Source organism: Protopterus annectens, chromosome 8.part1, assembly GCF_019279795.1.
Source record: "Protopterus annectens isolate FY-2018-M chromosome 8.part1, PAN1.0, whole genome shotgun sequence".
NCBI lineage: Eukaryota > Metazoa > Chordata > Ceratodontiformes > Protopteridae > Protopterus > Protopterus annectens.
Window position 1 is genome coordinate 491,405,450 of NC_056742.1, and position 22,697 is coordinate 491,428,146.

The 22,697-nt window shown below is 44.3% G+C and overlaps 1 protein-coding gene across 3 annotated transcripts in view; it reads right to left on the minus strand.

Annotated features, from left to right (window-relative positions):
• UTP4 (UTP4 small subunit processome component) overlaps positions 1 to 22,697 on the minus strand; it is an 881,210-nt gene that overhangs the window by 813,947 nt on the left and 44,566 nt on the right. For 2 of the 3 annotated variants that reach the window (XM_044082023.1, XM_044082025.1), the window contains one exon: positions 15,209 to 15,375. In XM_044082023.1, coding sequence (XP_043937958.1) covers positions 15,209 to 15,367 — 159 coding nt within the window. In that variant the 5' untranslated portion in view covers positions 15,368 to 15,375. Of the gene's footprint in view, positions 1 to 15,208; positions 15,376 to 22,697 lie in introns of those variants that run through there. The other variant, XM_044082022.1, reaches the window with a different exon arrangement.

Below are 22,697 nucleotides of genomic sequence, written 5' to 3' on the forward strand. Positions count from 1 at the left end.
TTGCCCCAGATGTCAGGTGCTCCCAAACAGGAAGGCAATACATAATCCAAAGTAAATTACATAAGTAGAAAACAATAGCTGTAGCTGTAAGCAAATACACCATATAGAAATACATCTTAGAGATTGTATAAACAGGGAGTTATAGATAAAACCCAGGTAAGAAGAAGGGAAGGTGGGAGGGTAACCTGGACTGCAGCAGTGTGAACACTCTAACATCTACATTTATGGTAGGTACAAAACTGTACTATGTTCATCGTGTTACACTGCTGCAGTCATCACACTTGGGTTGAATCCCAAAGCCAAGGCTGGGCAGTTGGTACCAAACAGGGTTTGGAGAAGCTAGCAGGCCCTGCAAAACTGCAGTGGCAAAGCCAGCTCTGGTTTTTGAGTATAGAGGTAAGTGGTAGTGCTTGGTGAAGGTGTGCACTGAACTCCAAGTTGCACGTTCCAAAATATCCTTGGTTGGTACCCCACTGAGGAAGGCTGCTGATGTTGCTGTAGCCCTGGTGGAATGAGGCCTAATGTTACCAGGTACAGGTTTCCCATGGTGTGTGTAGCAGAAACGGATACAATGTCCTATCCATTTTGAAATGGTCTGTTTTGATATAGGCTTTCCTTGAGATCCTGCAGCATAGGATACAAAGAGCTGACCTGTCTGCAAAAAGTGCAAGTTTTCCTCCCAAGAGAGCTGCCAAGAGTGATTTGCCTGGCAGTCTGAGGGGTAAGTCATTGTGATTGTCTTCTGATAGTTTGAGACCTGTCTTCTCCTCCTTTCTGGGTTGTGGCACCCCATTATTGTGTCTTGTAATTACCTTGTGGCTGACCTCTGCCCTTTGGGCGTCTGTATTTGCCCCTCTGTGGTCTGTCAGAAGTTGGAAAGGACCAGTTTTCGGTTGGCCAATTTCTGCTGAAACGAGGGGGTTGGACCTGTAAAAAATCCTTGACCGTCTGCATAGATTTTGCCTTATCCTCAATTTTCTTTAAAACCTCTTCTGCTTTCACACCAAATAAAACATCCTGCTGTAAGAGTGCATCCAATAACTTTACTTTAACATGATCAGGTAAAGTTTGTTCTTTTAACCAAGCATGCCTACGAATGACAGACCCTGTTAAGGCTGCTCTGCAAGAAGCCTCCAACGAATCAAATCCACGTTGCAAAGTATGTTTTCCGACTTGTTCAGCTACATGCAACAAATCTTGCATTTCCTCATTTCCTTGTAATCAGGCTGCTCTGTATGTGTGCTCATTTTTTGTTTTAATTGAGACATTAAATACTGTTGATATTTCAGCATGTGAAAATGGCAATTTAAGGCCCTCATAGCCAGAGTAGCTGAGGTATATACTTTCTTTCCCCATCTGTCTAGTGCTCTAGAATCCCTTTCAGACGGTACAGGATTTTTAGCAATAGAGGCCTTAACCCCTTTGGGACCCTGGGAAATGGTTTCTAGGTCAGCAACAGGGCTTTTATATAGGAATTTATGTGAGTGAGGGACTCTGTAGTATCTGTCCGGTTTGGCTGGTGCAAGAGGTAATGAATTTGGGTTAAGGCTAGATTCTGAATAAACATCATCCACAATGTCTAACACAGGTGGAATAGCAAGGGGTCTGTGCTGGGGTAGTAAGAGGAACTCTCGGAGCCTTTTCTTAGAATTAGAGTAATCCTGGCCTTCCCAGTGGAAATGTTCCCTCATGGTATGTTAAGTTTCCCCAAAAGAGTAGTCTTCTGGGGGAGATGCTGAAGGAATAGACTCTTCAGCATCAGAGTCTTCATAAGGGGGAAAAGAGTACTCCTGTTCCTCAGACGAATCTGAGGAAATGGAAACCTGGTCAGAGGAAGCGTAGTCCTCCTCCTGTCTAGGCCTTTTGTCAGGTGGGGGATGGGAACCCCTGATTAGGGTAATTAAGTCTTCGGCCATCTTAAGCATCTGTTTCTTAGGCATGGGGCCTTGCACTGGAGACTAATGTACAGGCTTCCTTACTTTTAATGGAGTTTTCTGTTTTGTAAAGGATTTAATAGTAAGTGTAGTTGGTCTGAATACACCTTCAGCAACTGATGGCCTTTCAACTGCACCGGAATCCCCATCAGCCATGGAGTCGGAAGGGCCTAAAGATAAAGGCTCTGAAGGTCCAGCAATCTCTGCTTGGGAGTTGGATGCAGGCTGGGATTGGGGTTCTAAATCAGCGGTCAGGGGCTGCGTAGGCGCCTCACTGAAAACCGGAGAACTGGCGACTGGCCTAGCAGAGGCCTCGGTGTCTGGTTTGGGTCTCGGCTGCCTGTCCTTATCTTTGTGCTTTTTATGTATCCCGGTAGTCGGTTGCTCCGACGGCATGGTATAATTAAACTTTCTACCAAAATAATGTCGTGCGAAATCAAACCGACGTTTAATAGTTCGTTTGTTAAACCTAGCACAAAACCGACAACCTGTGACGTCGTGGTCTGGGCCTAGGCAAGGGATACAATAGGAATGAAAATCCTTATGAGGTATTTGCTTCCCACAAGAAATGCAATTATTAACTTTTTCTGACACTGGAATGAGGCAAGAAAAGGTTCCCCAATGGGGTACTTAGCTTTATTGAAGACTTCGATCTGAAATTCGATTTGAAAAGCTCAGGAGTCGGCTGACCGGCACTTGCGAACTGCTTCTGCTTCGGGGACCACGCAGCAAGAAAGACTGGAGAAAATGGTGTCGGCTGCCTCTTTTATACTCTTGTCGCACTAACGTCAGGGAAGAAGCGACAGCAACCGACGCCGGACCAAGACTTTGGAACTCGGGCCGACTGTGGGACCGCCTGACGGCAGATAACCCAAGTGTGACGACTGCAGCAGTGTAACACGATGAACATCATTCCATCTATGTTGTAGATCTTTATTCATTCATTACTGTTAGGACTTCGGTTTCATCCTCAGAACCGACATGGCTGGTACCAAGCTCATGCCAGCCAAAAACTCTCAGCTAAGACCTACCCACAATGCCCCTCTCAGTCTCTTCAGATTGAGTTTGCCAGCCATAATAGTACAGAAGTAATAACAGTGATAATAGGAGGCTCTGTCTAGGCAGATACCTTAACCAATAAGGAAATCCTAAAGTCCACCAGGAGTCCAGGCAGGGGGAAGGAGTGTGGGAAGTAATGAAAGAATAAAGATCTACAACACAGATGAAATGGTATGGTAAGACTAAGATTTACCAATATCAGATAAAGAAGCTATTCATTCCTTACTGTTAGGACAAGTCCCTAGCTGCCGGAGTCCTGGGTGGCCCTAAAGAAGGACATTCCTGAGCACCAGAGAACCAAAAGATGCTCGTTCCCTTGAGGCCAAATCCAATTTTTAATGAGTGATAAAGGTATGAGGTCTTGCCCAAGTGGCTGCTGCGCAGGTATCATCCATAGAGGCTCTGGAATGAAAGGCCACTGAAGTAGCCATTGATCTAGTAGAGTGAGCCTTTATTTTGGACGGTAAAGACACTTTGTTTTGCTGGTAGATGAATGTAATGGTGCTTGAGCCAAGAAGATAAAGTCATTTTGGAAACAAGCTTGCCCATTCCGAGTCCTGCAAAGGCCACAAACAATTTATCTGTTTTTCTGAAAGATTTAGTTCTGTCCAGGTACAAACCAAGTTGCCTATGAACACAGAGTATATATGTAGAAGCTATTCCCCTCTATTTGAATGGTGGGAAAAGAAAACTGGTAGGTGAATAGATTAATAGAAAAAAACAGAAACGACCCTGGGCAAAAAGGAGGGGTCAGTACGTAGGGACACTATTTCCCTATGAAAAATCAAGTAAGGTCTCTTGACACTCAAGGCCTGCAACTCAGATACTCTTCTTGCTGAGGTAAGAGCTACTAGAAGTAGAGTTTTCCAAGACAAAAATTTGATATTACAGGTATTGAAAGGCTCGAATGGAGGACTCGTTAATGACTGAAGCATCAACGGCAAGTTCCATGGTTCTGTAAGAGGCTTGGCAGGAGGTTTAATATGCAATACTACTTTCATGAAGGTTTTACACAGTCAGTGTGACATAACAGATGTTATCAGTTCCATTGTGAAAGTTTGCAATAGCTGCTAATTGCACTGTAACTGTAGATGCTGAAGCTCCTGCATACAACAGGGTAGTGAGGTATTGAAGGATCTTCTGAACAGGCATGGAAAAGGGGTCTACGTTATGTTCTTTGGCCCAGCTAGAGAACCTAGTCCACTTACTGGAATAAATATTTCTGGTGGATGGTTTGTGCGAAGACAAAAGGATCTCGCAAACAGGGGATGAAATATCAGGTAGCCTGGCAATCATTGGAAGTGGAGAAACCAAGCTGTGAGCTTAAGGCTGTGGAGATTGAGGTAGATCAGTCCCTGAGGATGAGACAGCTTGATGGGATCAATGAGGATCATTTTGGCTTCTCAACCTTTGAGCTTTCTGTAGAAATTTCAGGATGAGGGGGAACAGAGGAATGGCATACAGTAAACCCGGGGGACAATCCTGTGTCAGAGCATCACTCGGTGACTCCCCCTGAGGAGGGATCAGGGCAAATACCTTCTGCATTTTTTGTTTAGGGGTGAAGCAAACAGGTCGCAGCAAAGCCTGCCCCAATGGCGAAAGACCCGATCCGCTATTATTGGATTGAGGGACCACTCGTGAGGCATCAAAATGTGCCTGCTCAGATTGTCTACAACAAGACTGGAACTCCCGGGAATGTGCGTTGCTATGAGAAAGCGGTCGGAAGCCATCGCCCAATGCCAAATTCTCATGGCTTCCCGACACAGGGGTTAAGACCTGGTTCCACCTCGTTTGCTGCTGTACCAGATTACGGACATGTTGTCCGATTGAACTGTAATGGTCCCGGAAGGAAGGGGTGTGTGGAATGCTTGCAACGCTAAGAGAACTGCCCTCAGTTCCAGGACATTTATGTGCAAACTGGCCTCCATGGGGGACCAGGTGCCTTGGACTGTCTTTCCCTGGAAATACACCCCCCCCACCATAACAGGGAAGCGTCTGTGGTCACCGTGGCCCTGGGCTGGGGAAGGTAGAACGGTCGGCACCAAAGATTTATTTCTGGCTTCATCCACAATAGCATTTCTTTCTTGCAAAGATTTTTAAGGCGTATCATGTGGTCAAGTGGGTGGGTTAAGATCGACCATTGTGATGAAAGGAGCCACTGTAATAGTCTCATGTGCAACCTTGCCAGTGGTACTAAGGTAATGGTTGCTGCCATAGAGCCCAACAGTTGTAGTACAAGGCGTGCTGGTACAAATATCTGTGGGAAGAGAACTTAAATCTGGTTTCTTAGTTTTGAAAGCCTGTGAGGAGGAAGGGAAGCTTCACAGGACATTGTGTCGAAGATCGTTCCAATGAATTCCAGTGCTCTTGTTGGAGACATGTGATTTGTCCATGTTGATCGTGATACCTAGCCGAAGAGCAAGGCCTTGAGTGTAAGAGAGACTGAGAATGAGAAGATTCCTGGTCGTGGCGGTAAGGAGCCCATAGTCTAGATATGGAAACACCTGGAATCCTTGTAGTTGGAGATGAGCTACTATGACTGCAATACATTTGGTGAACACTCTGGGGGCTGTTGAGAGACCAAAGAGCAGTACCTTGGACTGATAATGATCGGTTCCCAGCCAGAAGTGGAGAAATCTCCAGGAGTGTTTGTCCATCTTTATGTGGTAATACACGTCCTGGAGGTCTATAGAGCACATCCAGTTATCCTTCCCCAGAAAGGGGAGAATGGACCGTACCATGACCATCTGGAATTTTTAAAGTTTGATGAATTTGTTTAGTAAGCTGAGATCCTGGATTGGTCTCCAGTCTCCTGTTTTTTGTTGGCACTAAAAAGAACCTCCAGTAAAAGCCAGATTTTCTTTGGTCTGGTGGGACTGGCTGGATGACTCTTTTTCTTAGCAGTTTTTCGATTTCTAAGGCTGCAGCCTCCCTCTGACTGGGTGGGACATCGGGGATTCGTTTTACAGGTCTGGGAGTGAGGTCGAATGGGATAGGATAGCCTCTGGATATTATTCTCTGCACCCACGCATCCGTTACGAGTTGCCAGGCCCGTATGTGCAGAGAAAATCAACCCCCGACTGCTTCCAGAGGAAAGCAAATCGTCTCCTGTTCAGGAGTGCTGTAAGGGTCGGCCAGAGAAAGAATATCTTTCACCCTGGTTGAGCGGACCCCCTCTGCCCCGAAAGGTGCATCTTCTGGATGAGTTGCCCCCTCTGCCTTGGGGGGATTGCTCATCATGAGGGTCACAAAAAGATCCTTGGGACTTCTTGAACGACAATGTTCCTCCCCTATGTTTCCCCAGAGTAGGACTTCTGGGTGGTGGAAAAATGTATGCCCACAGCAGACGAGGTGTTTCCATCCTTCTCACTACATGAAAGTGTGTCTCTTACTTTGGGAACAAAAGGGGAAGATTAGTCAACAGGTGTATTGACATAGGAAAATTTAAAGGGGTCCGCAAAGTCACACAAATGCATCCAAGCATGCTGTCTCATAACAATGCCTGATACGGCTGCTCAAGCTGCCCCCTCAGTAGTGTGAGAAATCAAGCGTATCGAGGAGTTGGAGATGGATTCCAAGGTAGCTAGCTGAGAGGCAACAGTATCACATATCTCCTCAGGCAGTACCTCTTCCAAAGAGTCAGACATTTCTGAAATCAGGTCTCTTTGGAGGCGAGTAAAGTGTGCCAGGTAATTCAGCGATCAAATGGCAAAGGTTGCTGAAGAGTAGGTCCGTTTCCCCAGTCTGTCCATAGCCAGAGACTCCCCGTTTGGGGGATGAACAGTGGAACTATCTTCCAATTGTTCGCTCTTGGTGGCCTCCGCCATGACCATGGAATCGACTACCAGCTATTTGGACCAATTGGGTTGGTCTTCTGGAGAGGACAAAATTTTATCTGGCCTCCGGGGAAAGGGTTCTATGTTATCCAAAGTCTTCCAGGCATGCTGCACAATAAGTCGAATGAGCTCATCTGCAGGTGGGGTCACCCAGGAAGTAGATGGCCGAGCACAGAAAGCCCGCATGAACACCGATTCCACTGAAGAAGGGTTGGAGGGCTTCAAGTCTCCCCTCTGCTTGAGGATCTCAAGAATGTCTCCAAATGAGACGTCTTCCAGGGGAGACCATGGGGACCCTTCTCCCTCATTGCAATCAGTGTCTTCAGTGACAGATTCCTCAGGGGAATCAAGATGCTTCCTCTTGCAAAGTTTCTTCCATGGCGTCTCCCAGTGGGATCTTCTGAGGAGGACTTCAGAGAAAGGGTTTCTTTGAAGGGCAAGTCTTGCGGCTCCTGTGCTCGAGATTCCAGAGTAGGAGGGTGGAACAGCTGCAAGCTAGAGGGGGGGGGGGTTGGTTCCGATATCAATGGTGTCAACTGCAAGCCTGTTCAAGCAAGGACCCTCTCCATCACCTGGAAAGCAGGCCCGCCCGGGGAGGACGACCTTGGAACTGGGGTCACACTCCACCCCGAGGAGCCTGCTTCCAGGTGAGGAGCTCCGAGAGGACCGGCAGCTGCCGGGAGAGCTGTGGTCATAGACAGCACCACAGAAAAAAATCTGCACCAAACTAGGTGCTACAGTGCCGACAGCCCAATCACTGCTCCGAGAGTGCACCAGTTCCAAAGGAGCCATGGTGCCAAGAGTAATCAGTGCCAACAGGGAAGCCTCCACTCTCGGAGCCGAGACGGTATGCACCGGGATGGCCATCGGTACTGAAGTCTCCGAAACCTGAGTGGAGGTTGGAGGAGGATAGACAGGAGAATATGCCGTGAGAGCTTCTACTCCAAGAGGGAGGGAAGACCTGGTCTGGGTGGTTAATCCTCTAGCTGCCAGAGGCTGGCCCACAACCCTCACTACATCCTGTTCTGAAAGACTCCTGGTGGATCTGAAGGACGCGGCCAATGGGGAGTCTGGTCTCTCAAGAAAGGGACTAAATTGTTGTCCCAAAAAGGGGTCATAAGATGGAGAATACCTAGTTCTGTATAGATGCTCGAACTTCAGAATTGAAGGTGTCATTACCAGTGGAGCCATGTAAGACATCGGCGCCGAGGCCGGTACAGTGGAAGGAGTCTAAGTCAGAATCAAAGGCGGCACTGAGGGAGAAGACAGGGACCTTGGTGCCGAAGCTGTCTGCACCGACGGTGTGGGAGAAGCCCGGTGTCGACTCGGTTCCGAGGAGGACGGGGATGTCAGAACTGGAAGACTCCATTTCTCGTTATGCCTTTTTACATCTTTATGCTTAGGAGGTGGTGAGACCTCCGTCCCAAAAAGAGCCTCTGCAAAGGGTGATTTCAGCATACCCTTTAGAATCAGCTTGCTCTTGCATTCCGCCAACGTATGGTTGCTGAAGCTAGAACAAATGTCACAAGAAACATTAAGGTGGTCAACACCCAAACAGTAAACACACTGGGCGTGGCTGTCAGAATTGCGCATTTTACACCCGCACTTATCACACTGTTTGAAACCAAGGTTAGCCTTATCCGCCATTATAACACACTAGCACAACCACACAACAAACTATAAAGTACAGTTTTGTACCTACCATAAATGTAGATGTCCGAGAGGTATGCATCTGCAGTCCTAACAAATGGGTTGTCCTGGCCTCAGGCAGCCCTTCGGTCGGCCGGATTCCAAAGTCTGGGTCTGGCCTCGGCTGATGTCGCACTTCACCCGACGTCATAGCTGCAGTTCAGCGGGTATAAAGGCATCAGCCGATGCCATTTTCCTCAGTGTTTCTTGCCCCAGATGCCAGGTGCCCTCTAGGAAGGCTAAATTTGGATAAATGCAAATGTTTCCAAACAATAGAGAGCAAATAGAAATGAACATGTATATACATATATACAAACAAATACACCATAATAGATTCCCCCAGCTAGCTACAAGATGGGCAAATACCCTAGGAGTACCACAGAGGGGAAGGAGGGTGGGTAATCCTGACTGCAGATACATACCTCTCGGACATCTACATTTATGGTAGGTACAAAACTGTACTATGTCCTTCAAGGATGCATCTGCAGTCCTAACAAATGGGTAGAATACCATAGCCAAACTGGGGAGGAGGCACTAAGGAGGCACTAAGAGTTTATGGTGTAGTTAAGATCCCTTGCAAAACAGCAGTGGCAAAACCTGCTCGGGATCTGGAGTATAAAGGTAGATTATAATGCTTGGCAAATGTATGCACGGAGCTCCAAGTAGCAGCCTCTAAAATGTCTTTGGTAGCCACTCCTCGTAAGAAAGCTGTAGTAGTGGCTGTAGCCCTTGTGGAATGAGGTCTGATGTTTTCTGGAGTTGCCTTTCCATGAAAAGAGTAACAAAATCTAATGCAATTTCCTATCCATTTTGAGATTGTTTGTTTTGAAATTGCTTTTCCTTCCATTCCTGTTGCATATGCTACCAGAAGCTGGTCAGTTTTTCTATTGTTCTTGGTTCTGTCCAGGTAGTAGCGCAATTGTCTGTGTACATCCAAGGTATGCAGCAATCTTTCCCCCTGTTCTGTGGGTTGGGGAAGAATGTTGGTAGGTGTATTGCTTGGTTTAATGATACCCTGGAGACCACCTTTGGCATAAAGGTAGGATTAGTTCTCATGGACACTATCCTGATGGAAGATAAGGAAGGGCTGTACTGCCATTAATGCCTGTAATTCAGAAACCCTTCTAGCTGAAGTGATTGCAAGCAGGAATGCAGTCTTCCAAGATAAGTACTGTAATTCTGCTGTTGCTGCTGGTTCAAAAGGGGGGAAGTGTCAACTTTTCTAACACAAAGTTCAAGTCCCATGTAGGAAATGGTGGTTTCCTTGGTGGCTTTACATTTTTAATTCCTCTGAGAAACTGCCTGAGTAGAGGTTGAGAAAAGACTGGAGGATCCATGTTGTATTCTGCTGAAATTGCTGATGCATGAATCTTAATGGAGGAGTAAGACAGACCATTGTGGAAAAGCTCTGCTAAGTATTCCAGGATGTTAGCTATGTTTGCCAATGATGCATCTACTCCTTTTGTTGCACTCCAAATGAGATATCTTTTCCATTTTGCTGAATAAGTTTTCCTTGTTGAGGGTCTGCGAGCCTCCAAGATAATGTCTTTAACCCTTTGAGATAAATCTGGGTTATTTTTCCTTATGTAATGTTCCAGGCAGCTAGCTGCAGTGTTTTCAAGTTTGGATGCAGGATTTTGAAGTTGTTCTGTGTTAGCAGTAGAGGTAGTAGGGGTAGAGGCCATGCGTGTTCCCGGACATACTCCTCAGTAGCGGGTACCAATGTTGCCTCGGCCAATCTGGAGCTATCAAGATGATCCTCGGGTGATCTTCTTTGATCTTCAGTAGCACTTTGTGCATCAAAGGAAGAGGTGGGAATGCATATGCTGTCAGGTTTTCCCAACTGAAGGATAGGGAGTCCACCTTCCAAGCAAGTAGGTGGTATGTCCTTGTGCAGAATTTTTTCAATTGGTGGTTGTGTGGGGATGCGAACAGGTCTATTTCTGGCAGTCCCCATTTCCTTGTGATGGTTTTGAAGATGTCTGGATGCAACATCCATTCGTGGGCATCCGTGGTGGTTCTGCTTAAGGTGTCCGCTAGTATATTTTCTTTTCCTGGCACGAATATGGCTTGGAGCTGAATGTTGAGGCTCAGGGCCACATTCCAGAGGTCCATTGCCATCCGGCATAGAGGATATGAATGTGTGCCTCCCTGTTTGTTGATATACCACATAACTGTGGTGTTGTCCGTCCTTATCAGCAAATGACCCTGCTGTAGAAATGGTCTGAATTGCCTGTTTTACTGCCAGCATCTCTTTTTGATTTATGTGTAGGTTCATCTGGTTTTGAGTCCATAAGCCTTGTATGCACTTGTCCACCATGTGTGCCCCCCAACCGAGGTCTGAGGCATCCGTGGTGATAGTCTGGCTTGGGTGAGGCCTGTGGAAGGGCAGTCCTTTGTTCAATTGACAGGCCTGGGCCCACCACTGGAATTCTTGCTTCAGGCATGGAATTATTGGAATTTTGGTTTCTAGGCTGTGCTTGTGCTGAGACCATAAATTCCTCAGGTACCATTGCAACTTCCTCATATGTAGTCTGGCATGTGGAATTAATATTATGCAGGATGCCATGTAGCCCAGGGTTTGCAGGATTTTTCTTGCTGTAAGCTGGTTCTGCGCTGTTAATGCCATGAAATAGAGTGGTAGCTGCTTCTGTTTTTCTGCTGTGAGGAATGCCATCTGGTTTGATGTGTCCAGTTCTGCACCCAGGAAGGTTATCCTTTGGGATGGTATCAGCCTTGACTTTTTTGTGTTGACTGTGTATCCCAGGGCTTGCAGCAGGTGAATAACCTTTTTCAAATCTTTTGTTAATTTGTCTTTGCTGTCCGCTTGTAACAGGCAGTCGTCCAGGTATGGATAAATTTGAATTCCCTGAAGCCTGCAATGAGCAATTACTGATGCCAGGCATTTCGTGAATACTCTGGGCACAGTAGATAAGCCAAAAGGCAATGCTGAGAATTGATAATGCTCTGATCCTGCAAGAAATCTGAGGTATCTTCTGCAATTTGGTCGTATGGGGACGTGCAGGTATGCCTCCTTGAGATCCAGAGTCACCAGCCAAGACTCCTTGCCCAGCATGGGAAGAAGTTGCTGTAGGGTCAGCATTTTGAATTTTGGAACAATGAGATATGTGTTTAGAGCGGACAGGTCGAGGATAGGTCTCCATTGGTTCTCCTTTCTTGGTACCAGGAAAAGCCTTGAATAAAATCCTTGTCCTTGTTCCATAGCCGGTACCTTTTCTATAGCTCTCATCCTTAGTAAGTGGTCTATTTGTTGTAGAGCGTTTGTCCTTTGGTTTGGAGGTAGGTTTGGCATTCCTCGCTTCCTTGGAAGAGTATGGAAGTGAAACCTGTAGACCTTGTCTATTGTCTGTAAAATCCATTTGTCTCCTGTAATGTAATGCCAATTTACTGAAAATAAGGCTAATTTTCCGCCTAAGGGTGCTCCCAGTTGTTCCCTGGTAGGCGGTTTCATAGCCAAGTCACTGTGATTGTCCTGTAGAAGTGGTAGTGGCTGGATCTGTGGCAGTAGTTCTCTGGCTGTTAGGCTGCCACTGACGTCCCCTGTAGGCACCTCTGGATTGACCTCTGCCTCTAGGGCGTCTATTTTTGCTTCTCTGTGCTCTGGTGGTGTCTGGAAAGGACCAATTCTTGGAAGGCCAGTTCCTACTAAACCTCGGAGGCTGGACCTGTAAGAAATCCTTGACTGTCTGGACAGATTTAGCTTTTTCTTCCACCTTCTTCAACACTTGCTGTGCAGGGGAACCAAACAAACTGTGCTTTTCCATGGGAGCATCTAGAAGCTTTGACTTTACGTGGTCTGGTAAGGATTGCTCTTTTAACCATGCATGCCTTCTGATCACTGTACCAGTCATAGCTGATCTAAAGGAAGCCTCCAGTGCATCATAGCCGCATTTTAAGGAATGATTACTGACCTGCTGAGTGTTATGCACCAAATCCTGAAGGGACTTACGGTCTAAAGGTTCAGGCGAGGACAGTTTTTTAGTGAGCTGATCTAACAGAAATTCCTGATACTGAATCATGTGGAATTGACAGTTTAAGGCCCTAGCCGAAAGAGTAGCAGAAGTATAAACTTTTTTACCTCATCTCTCCAATGCCCTAGATTCTCTTTCAGAAGGGAGGGGGTTTTTGGCAGAGGCAGCTGCTACAGCTTTGGGGCCCTGTGAAATAGTTTCAGGATCTGCAATAGGAGCCTTATACAAATGATAATGTGTGTCCGGAACCCTGTAGAATCTGTCGGGCTTAGCAGGGGCCGGAGGCAGTGAGTCAGGGGCAGTACAAGCATCATTAAATGCATCATCCACAACTGTAAGTACTGGAGGAATAGCTAAAGGCCTATGCTGTGGTAAATGCAAAAAGGTCCTAAGCCTTTTCCTAGAGTCTGAAAAATCCTGGCCCTGCCATTGAAATTGTTCCCTCATAGCATGCAAGGTTTCGCCAAAAGAAAATTCCTCAGGAGGAGAGGCAGAAGGTATGGAATCCTCTGCATCATAGTCCTCATATGGAGAATAAGGGCCCTCTGGAGGATTTGTATTTTCTGAATCATCAGAGGAATAATCTGAAGAAACTGGCTCAGGGGGCTCTGCTCTAAGCCTCTTCTCTGGAGGTGGGTGAGAGGCCCTGTCAGGGTGAGACTGGGTTCCCCTGATCAAAGAAATGAGATCCACTGCTAGACTAAGCATTTGAGTACTAGAGCTAGGCCTGTGAGAGGGGGCTTTAGCAGGCACGGCCTTTGTAGATTTAGCTGCTTTAGCCCTGGCAAAAGCCTTAATTGACATGGATGCAGGGGGCCTAGCAGCTCCACGTGCAGGAGTAGACACATCTAAGGGGATAGTATCTGCTCGCTGGCCTTGTTCAAGAGAAATCTTGACCAATGGATGGGAGATCGCAGATATACCCCAGGGATTACCTCAGTGTCACTGCTCAACAGAGGCACAGCAAAATAATGGGTATAGTTCCCCATACTAAAGGGGTGGCGTAAGCCACAAAACTATGGGCTAGGCTTGTAAATGCCCTCGGGCAGATAGCCTAGTATGAACCTATGAACCTATGAACCTATAAATCCTGAGAAACTGTAAGAGCAGGTGGATTTTCAGTAGCAGATTCAGCCATGCTGGAAGAGGCCTCGGTAGAAGGAGGCATGCTTTCGGCCGAAGGAAGAACCGCAGACTCGGCTTCGGCCGAAACCGAGACACTCGCGGTTGGCTTAGCCGCGGTTTCGGCCGAAACCGCGGACCAAGAGTGTCGGTCCTTTTCCTTACGCTTTTTAGCTAAATGTGAAGTCGGAGTCTCCGACGGCATGATATAAGCAAAAGCGGAGCCGAAAAACTCCTCTGCAAACTCCGACCAACGTCTAAGTGTTCGTCGGTTGAAGGAAGCACAGGCTAGACAAGCTGCTACGTCGTGGTCTGGGCCTAAACAAGGTAGGCAGTAAGAGTGGAAATCTTTATGAGGTATTTGTTTCCCACAAGTTAAACAGTTATTCACTTTTTCTGACATCGGCTGAGGCAGGAAAGAGTCCCCAATGGGGTACTTAGCTTTTTAGAAGTCTTCGGTATAGCAATCTCTGGTTCTGACCGACCGGCACTTGCGAACAGCTTCTGCTTCGGGCGCCACGCGGCAAGAAAGACTGGGGAAAATGGCGTCGGCTGATGCCTTTATACCCACTGAACTGCAGCTATGACGTCGGGTGAAGTGCGACATCAGCCGAGGCCAGACCCAGACTTTGGAATCCGGCCGACCGAAGGGCTGCCTGAGGCCAGGACAACCCATTTGTTAGGACTGCAGATGCATCCTTGAAGGACATCTAGCAACAAGAGACAGGACAGTAACAGAAGGCATTTTTTTTTTGTACAGATAGCAGGAAAAAGTACAAACAATGGTACTAAGAAATACCAAAAAGGTAAGAGGAGGGCCTACTAAGGTAGGGAGAGAGGGAGTAGTTCCAACGATCGTATGAACGAACTACCAGGACAGGGGGTAGGGTTTAGTCAGGAAAAGAAGGCTATAGAGATGAGAAATAACTTTAGACAATCAAAACTGTCTAACAAACACTAAAGACTCAAAATAACCACAAAAAAGCTAACACTTAGCTGAGAGAAGGCTTGGCACGTCTGACGAGGAACGTGGCAAATGAGATCTGGAGAGACTATGAAAGGGGCATTGTGGGTAGGTCTAAGCTGAGAGTTTTTGGTTGGCATGAGCTTGGTAATGGCCATGTCGAATCTGAGGACGGAACCAAAGTCCTAACAGTAAGGAATGAATAAAGATTTACAACATCAGATATATTTTTTCACAGACAACCTCAAGAAAATTTCTGCACTAAAATGTGAAAAATTAGCATCTGAAAACAAATGATTATGAAATTCAGGCAAACTCTGCCAACAAGCTTTTCTGTAAAATTGGCACGGGAATGAAATGGTTTAGTTCTAAACAGCAAAACATTTCATCATTCTGGAACAAATAGCAGGTAATAATGTTGGTCTCTAAAGGTCAAAAAACAAGGAAAATATGAACCTGCCAAAACTATTCAGTTACCGTAAAGTGGATTACGACAGTTCACATGCCGGTTAGCCAAAGAGCTTTCCTAAGATGGTCAAACTCAAACCACAACCGGATTGGAGATTCTGAAAAGACAAAGATGCACTTTGTTTCTGACTATGTATGAAATACCTTTTCCTGGAAGCAGTTACTGGAGAAGCTAAAAATCTCCACAGATCCATCAAGACGTGCCACAGCCAGCTGGTCTGTGTGACTGTTATAAGACATGCAGCGAATTCCAGATGGGACATAGTTGAAGAAACGGACACGGTGAACCTTGAACTCCCCCATCACTGCTGCTGGAAAACACAGTAAAATTCCATTAGAAATTCTTATAAGATTTGTAGAAGTCCCCCTCCAAAAAAAAATCCTCACCATGATTTATACAAGTCATACAGCTCTTTCTTTTGACCCTCTTCTCACCAATAAATGCGTCTATAATGCACAACTATTTCCTTCACATCTGCTGTATAACTTCAAGTAACAAATGGGTTATTGAACCACATACTACGTGACTGTTTACCAAATGAAACAGTGCAAGCAGTTCAGTGGACTGGATATAGCATAAGGCTGAGAGTTCTAGCCCCACATTATATGCAGAGAGTCATATTCTAGCAACAACGCTGCAGCACACTATAAGAAGGGTAGTATACATCCCAGAGTACTATCTTTTGGGTGAGGTAATAAACTGAAGTCCCATTTGCCTGAGCTGGTTAACACAAAAGATCGCGTGGCACATACTGAAAAGAATATGGGCATATATTTCTCACTGCAAAGAGAATGATCATCTCCCTGTTGTCCTGGTCATCTCTCCCCTTTTGTCTAATAGTACCAAAGCTCCCCCCCTAAAAAAGGCTACACTCAAGTACAACTTACCTCATCAACAAAATAATTAAATACATACACAGAAACAGCATTCAGAAAAACAATGCAGATGAAGATAGAAAACTATCACACAGTATTGACATCTGAAAGGAAGATAATTTTCCAATACTCAACATGAATCCCCCTCAAAAAAAAAAAATACACAAACGTTCTGTAGTAGGTTTGAGGTTAAGATCACCAGTTTGCTCCACTCTTTAGCAATTATAAATCATCCATCAATTGACAGATATATAAATTAATGTATTCAACAACCAGAGGAGTCCTAGTAGGGAAATCTGAGGTCTTCAAAGATATTGGGGTTAGACAAATAAAGCAGAAACAGCCCAAGCTAAACATATATAAGGTTAATAGGTGTTTACTAGGCTAATGACCACAAAGGCCTTTTTAAGCCTAGCCATGAATCCCAAATCTCTGACAAGTTCTGATACACTTGATAAGTGTAACCATGGGCCTGGGAGATGAACCATTAACACATTACCTGTTTGCATCAGAGAGATAGGTGCCAAACCAGGAATGAAGTTCTGGTTTCCCATCCAATTGTCTAAGTTGCACTTGAATTGGGTTAGGGAGGAACTCTGCTTCACATGGATGGGGAGCCTGTTCCATAGACAGGGAAGTCTCTGGGATACATACCTATCTCTCCAGCAGGTTCTATTTATATCACAGGCAAGGTTTAAGTTTTAAGATTAAGCATAGGGTCTGTGACTTAGACACATTTTTAACATGAACTCAAGGCCAGCACTGGTAAATATTTGTGTTATTTGTGGACTGGGAAGTCCAGCTAGGCAAAGCTCATTTACAGTGAATGCCCAGGAGTAAAAAGCTTCAGACATATAAGGTTTATTGGGAATTACTGCACAATAGAAATTATCATTTTTCTGGGCATAAAAATGAGCATACATAACTACCTTGAAAGAGAAGAAAACGGATACGTGTCAAAAGAACTTAACAACTGGAGAAATTCATATATACAATGTTTATGTTGTGACAACTGTAGTTTGATACATTGTGACTGATCCAAAAAAAGTTGTCAGGCTCCAGATGAACAATAGCAAATTTATTGTAGAACAGTAAAACAAAACAGATAATCCCGGTTAGCACTAACTGGGATAGTCTGTTTGTTTTACTGTTCTACAATAAAGTTGCTGCTGTTCATCTGGAGCATGACAACTTTTTTTGGACTTTTGATTTATTTTGTTTGTGCTGTTGTGGAAGTGACATTGTGACTGATACATGATCTAAGAGGAGAAGACAATGAAGTATGTGCACTGCACACCGAATACAGATTCACTAAACAAGAACAGCAGTGAGGTACGTGCAATGCACACCGAATACAGATTCACTAAACAAGAACAGCAGTGAGGTACGTGCAATGCACACCGAATACAGATTCACTAAACAAGAACAGCAGTGAGGTACGTGCAATGCACACCGAATACAGATTCACTAAACAAGAACAGCAGTGAGGTACGTGCAATGCACAATCGAATACAGATTCACTAAACAAGAACAGCAGTGAGGTACGTGCAATGCACAATCGAATACAGATTCACTAAACAAGAACAGCAGTGAGGTACGTGCAATGCACAATCAATACAGATTCACTAAACAAGAACAGCAGTGAGGTACGTGCAATGCACACTGAATACAGATTCACTAAACAAGAACAGCAGTGAGGTACGTGCAATGCACACTGAATACAGATTCACTAAACAAGAACAGCAGTGAGGTACGTGCAATGCACACTGAATACAGATTCACTAAACAAGAACAGCAGTGACGTACGCAATGCACACTGAATACAGATTCACTAAACAAGAACAGCAGTGAGGTACGTGCAATGCACACTGAATACAGATTCACTAAACAAGAACAGCAGTGAGGTACGTGCAATGCACACTGAATACAGATTCACTAAACAAGAACAGCAGTGAGGTACGTGCAATGCACACTGAATACAGATTCACTAAACAAGAACAGCAGTGAGGTACGCAATGCACACTGAATACAGATTCACTAAACAAGAACAGCAGTGAGGTACGTGCAATGCACACTGAATACAGATTCACTAAACAAGAACAGCAGTGAGGTACGTGCAATGCACACTGAATACAGATTCACTAAACAAGAACAGCAGTGAGGTACGCAATGCACACGAATACAGATTCACTAAACAAGAACAGCAGTGAGGTACGCAATGCACAATCAATACAGATTCACTAAACAAGAACAGCAGTGAGGTACGTGCAATGCACACCGAATACAGATTCACTAAACAAGAACAGCAGTGAGGTACGTGCAATGCACACTGAATACAGATTCACTAAACAAGAACAGCAGTGAGGTACGTGCAATGCACACTGAATATAGATTCATTAAAGAAAATATTAGATGCATCAACAGCAACCTAGGCATCTGTTCATAAACTCAAAATGTAAATAATACAGAATGCATACACAATGACATAAAAGGGTAACAGCTAAAGTCATATGGATGCTGGGAGCAATTATATATATCAAAAGGGAACCTTGTACCCACCATGTTACACCCACTCTGTTCTTTGTTGTCTTGGTGCAAGTAGAGGGGGCAGGGAATAGGATACAAAAACAGAATGAGGGGACTGCATGATGTGGAGATTACAAGGCAAATTGCAACGGTAACCACTGTGATCTCAAAGGTGATATGATGTGTGCCTAAAGTAAAACCACAAAAAACCACCACCGACTTGAAAAAGGATGTAAGAAACAGACAACCACTGGTACCACTCCACAAGTGTTTATTTAGCACTTTTGTCTTAATGAATGTCAGACTTCAGAAATGTTCTGAAGAAGTGTGACATTCATCAAAACAAAAGTGCTAAATAAACACTTGTGGAGTGGTACCAGTGGTCGTCTGTTTCCTACATCCTTTTTCCAAGTCATTTGTGTCTAAAATGTGGGAGTGGCACACAGCTACAGAAAAGTGAAGGAAGCAAGACTTAGGGGTTACAAGGAGTCCTATAACATTAAGGTAACTGAGGACACGGGAGAGGGCTCAAAGTGTAGAATTAGGACAGGTAGATGTGGGTGTGTGTGAAGATGTGTGGGGGTGGGTGTGTTGGGGGGACAGATATCTGATATAAGCCAGGATGGAGGTTCAATAGAAAAATGACAGTGAAGCTAGTGTATCTTCAACTTATCAATTAAAACCTACAGTTAACTACAGCTGGCAGGGCACGACAGTTGGAAGGCAATAGTGAATATGTTAAGATGAGGTTGGTCTACTGTTTTGTATGTGAGCACCATATGTGGAGTCCACCTCTTCACTGCTACTTGGGTGGATTTCCTACCAGGGAGATACCAGAGTGGTGAAGCACAGTATAAGCAAGAATACCAGACCACTATCCCGTATAATAATAACAGCCTGAAAGCACCTACTAGCAGAGTCATTCTTGTCAGGTGAGATCATTTAAGCCTTCACAACAGCGACTATCTGAAGGTACAGCAGGTGGTTTCATGGGGAAACAAAGGAGGTTGAGCAACAGAAAAAAAACAGTCTACAAACTCTTCTAGCACAATTTGTCCAATCCTGTGCAATAAAGTCACACCTGTTGTGCATTATTTACATCTGCTGGTCAAGAATACCCCACTTGGTAAAGCCCGTTTCCAACAGAATCCCAAGGAGAAAAAGCTCGAACAATACTTTGCAGTAAGAACAAGAAATGAAGGTGCAATCATGAAACAAACATTTTGTGTCGTTATAAAAAAGTGCACTGTTCCACAAATTAAGAGCTGGAGGCTACAAGGAATGAATACAAATAAAAATTATTGTGCAATGCCATACATAGCAGTATTTGATGGGTCACATCCAAGTACATGAGCACACAATAACAACTCAGCAAGGTTAGAAGTCGGGTATGAAAACAACTTACATCATTCCATACGCACACATATAGTCACCTGGCTACATGGCAAGAGACAGTAAAAGTTGTTAATGAAGTTCATTTCAGTAAATCCAAAGGCAGAAAGTACAGACAATAGATGCGTCAGGAAAGTACAGGAAAATGATGCGGAAATTAGTCTGACAGATAAAATGAAGCAGAGTGAACATTCAGTAGCCTGAAGAGGACAAATAAGGACAAACACAAGGGGTTCATAGGTGTGTACTAGGCCCTGGAGCCTTTACAAGCCTAGCTCATAGGATTACTCTGGCATCATGCCCCGAGACCTTAGTTCCCAGTGCCTATATCGAGTAGAGCCACTGGAGTAATCCCGGGGTGAATTTTCTATTTCCCTTGCACTCATCAAGATTTCTCTTGAAGAGGGCCAGTGAGGGGCTCTGCTTGACATGTATGGGAGGTCTATTCTATAGCAAGGGCAGTCTCTGGGTTATGAACCTGTCCCTCCAGCATGTTCTGTTGATTCTGGTAATGAGGTTGAGGTCTCTGGACCGTGTGGTGCGGAGGGATTGGGATTTCTTTAGATGTAGCATTTCTAACAAAGCTGGGTCAGACGTGGCTTTGTAAGTCAAGCAAAATCGTCTCTAAGTAGGCGATATGAGACCGAGAATAGTTGGAGTTTTTTGAGTCTGTCTATATATGACAAGTGTTTAAGGTCTAGGATCCTCTTTGTGAGGTACTTTTTCGGCCTCTCCAGTTGTTGCAGGTGTCTAGTGAGGTACATACCAAATGGGGCATTGTACTCTATGATTGGCCTAATAAGGGAAGCGTAGAGGGAGACAACAACCTCTTTCTTCCTGGATGCAAATCCCTTAGTAATGAGATGGGCCACATAGAAGGACTTTGACCACAGTGGCAATGAGGTGGTCAAAAAAGAGAGGTTGCAGTCAACCTGTGTTCCCAGATCTCTTATAACACCTTCTGTGTTCAGTGGACTACCATCAATGTGGTAATTCATGGGAACTGGGTTTTTCCCAAAGGGGATTGTGAAGGCTGCCAGCCTAGCCAGACAGAATTTGGTAAATAATTCTGTCATGTGTAAATATGAATGGTAACTACAAGCTTGTTTTCTTAAATGAAAGAATATGCTGTAAAATGTTGTACTTAAAACAATGTAGCAACATTGCCCTCTGCTGTAAAGAAAGCTAAGTCAAGCAGAAATACTATGCAAGTACATCAGGTGACCATAAGACACCCAGCCACGTTCACGTAAATCAGGTGGGCCATAAGACACCCAGCCACGTTCACACCTGTCACACACTCAATACTGTTTACCACCTAAATTCAAGCTGGGCCTTACATGATTAATCCTGTTGCAAATTTGTGTCTGTCAGGTCATCAAGACAAGCCTTAAAAGGCAGCCACACTCGTACTTTGTCTCGTAGTAGCAATTTATTCCTTTACCTGGGACTATGCTGTGTTAGGAACATAAACCTCCAACTAGTTTTGTTTACGTTGTCACTTATCACTTAAGACATCAGCAAACATATACCAACAGAAAAGAAAAAACATTTTAATATTTTCCCTTTTAAATACAATACACATCACATATATATTCTTTGCTACTATAATCAGGCACTACAAAAATTGCTGAATTCCTGCCCCTACATGGATAATTTTGATGACTTCTGATGTTAACATCCAGTCCAAGATACTTTGTTTTCCATTACATTCATCTGTTATTCTGGTCATACATATCAGCTGTGTTAATTCATGTAGATGGTTGGACTGAAGAGTTTTATGAGAATACTTTGGCCAATCAATATTAAGGTCATCTAGGATTACCGTTTGAAGAAATATAATTGTAGTTAGTCAAGATCGTATGTCCTCAGAGACCAACATATTTCACGGAAACAGTAACGTATATTAATATAAATAATAGAATGTTGCTATACATAACTTTTGTTTGAGTTACAAGTTCAGCTGCTAGGATTTTACCATTCTTGATGTTTGCTTGAGGTGCACTGTCACACTAAAAAGCTTTTGAAAATAAAACAGAACACCGAAAGCTCTTTTACCAGAACGGTCATTACAGACAGTGTTGTACCCAGAAGGTATTTCTTCATCTTGTGTGTGATTTTAAAGACGGTTTTTCAGTTACGTCAATTAGGATGGAGATGGAGAGATATCCAGCTATAAAGGCTGGGTATTTTATTTTGCATACTACAGCCATGTATGGCCTAGTTTTAACCCAGAACAGCTGCTCCAGCAAGGTGCACTGGGATTACTTAAGATATTATTGTATATGTTAGTTCTAGGTTTAGGGTAAATGTCTCTGTACTTTCAAAGCAGTGCTTGACCCTACCTTCCTTTGGAAAATATAGTATATTTTTCCAACTTGGCTGCAAAACACTGACAGTGTTTACTTGATACCCTAGATATTGGAACAACTTCAGTTAAGAGCATGTATTTCATTTTTGATATTTCCGTCAGTATAATTTTCTTCAGCGTATTATAAGCAACTATTAAGCCAAATAAAGAAGTATGATCTATTATGCAATGAGCAGCATGGATTTAAAAACTCATTTAGCACAATGACAGTCCTAATTACTGCCATAGATATAATCTACAGAAACATGAAAGAAGGGCTACTTCAGCAGGTACCTTTCTTGATAAGAGCCTTTGAGACTGCAGACTGCAACATTCTACTACAAAAGCTGTATAACCTACAATTTGGAGAAAACACTCTAGTATGGTTCGCAAACATAAACTATGTGAAAGACAGAACCATTCAAGACCAACAGGCTAAAGTGTTTTTAGCACTGGAGTACCACAAGATGAAACCCTATGTTACAGCCA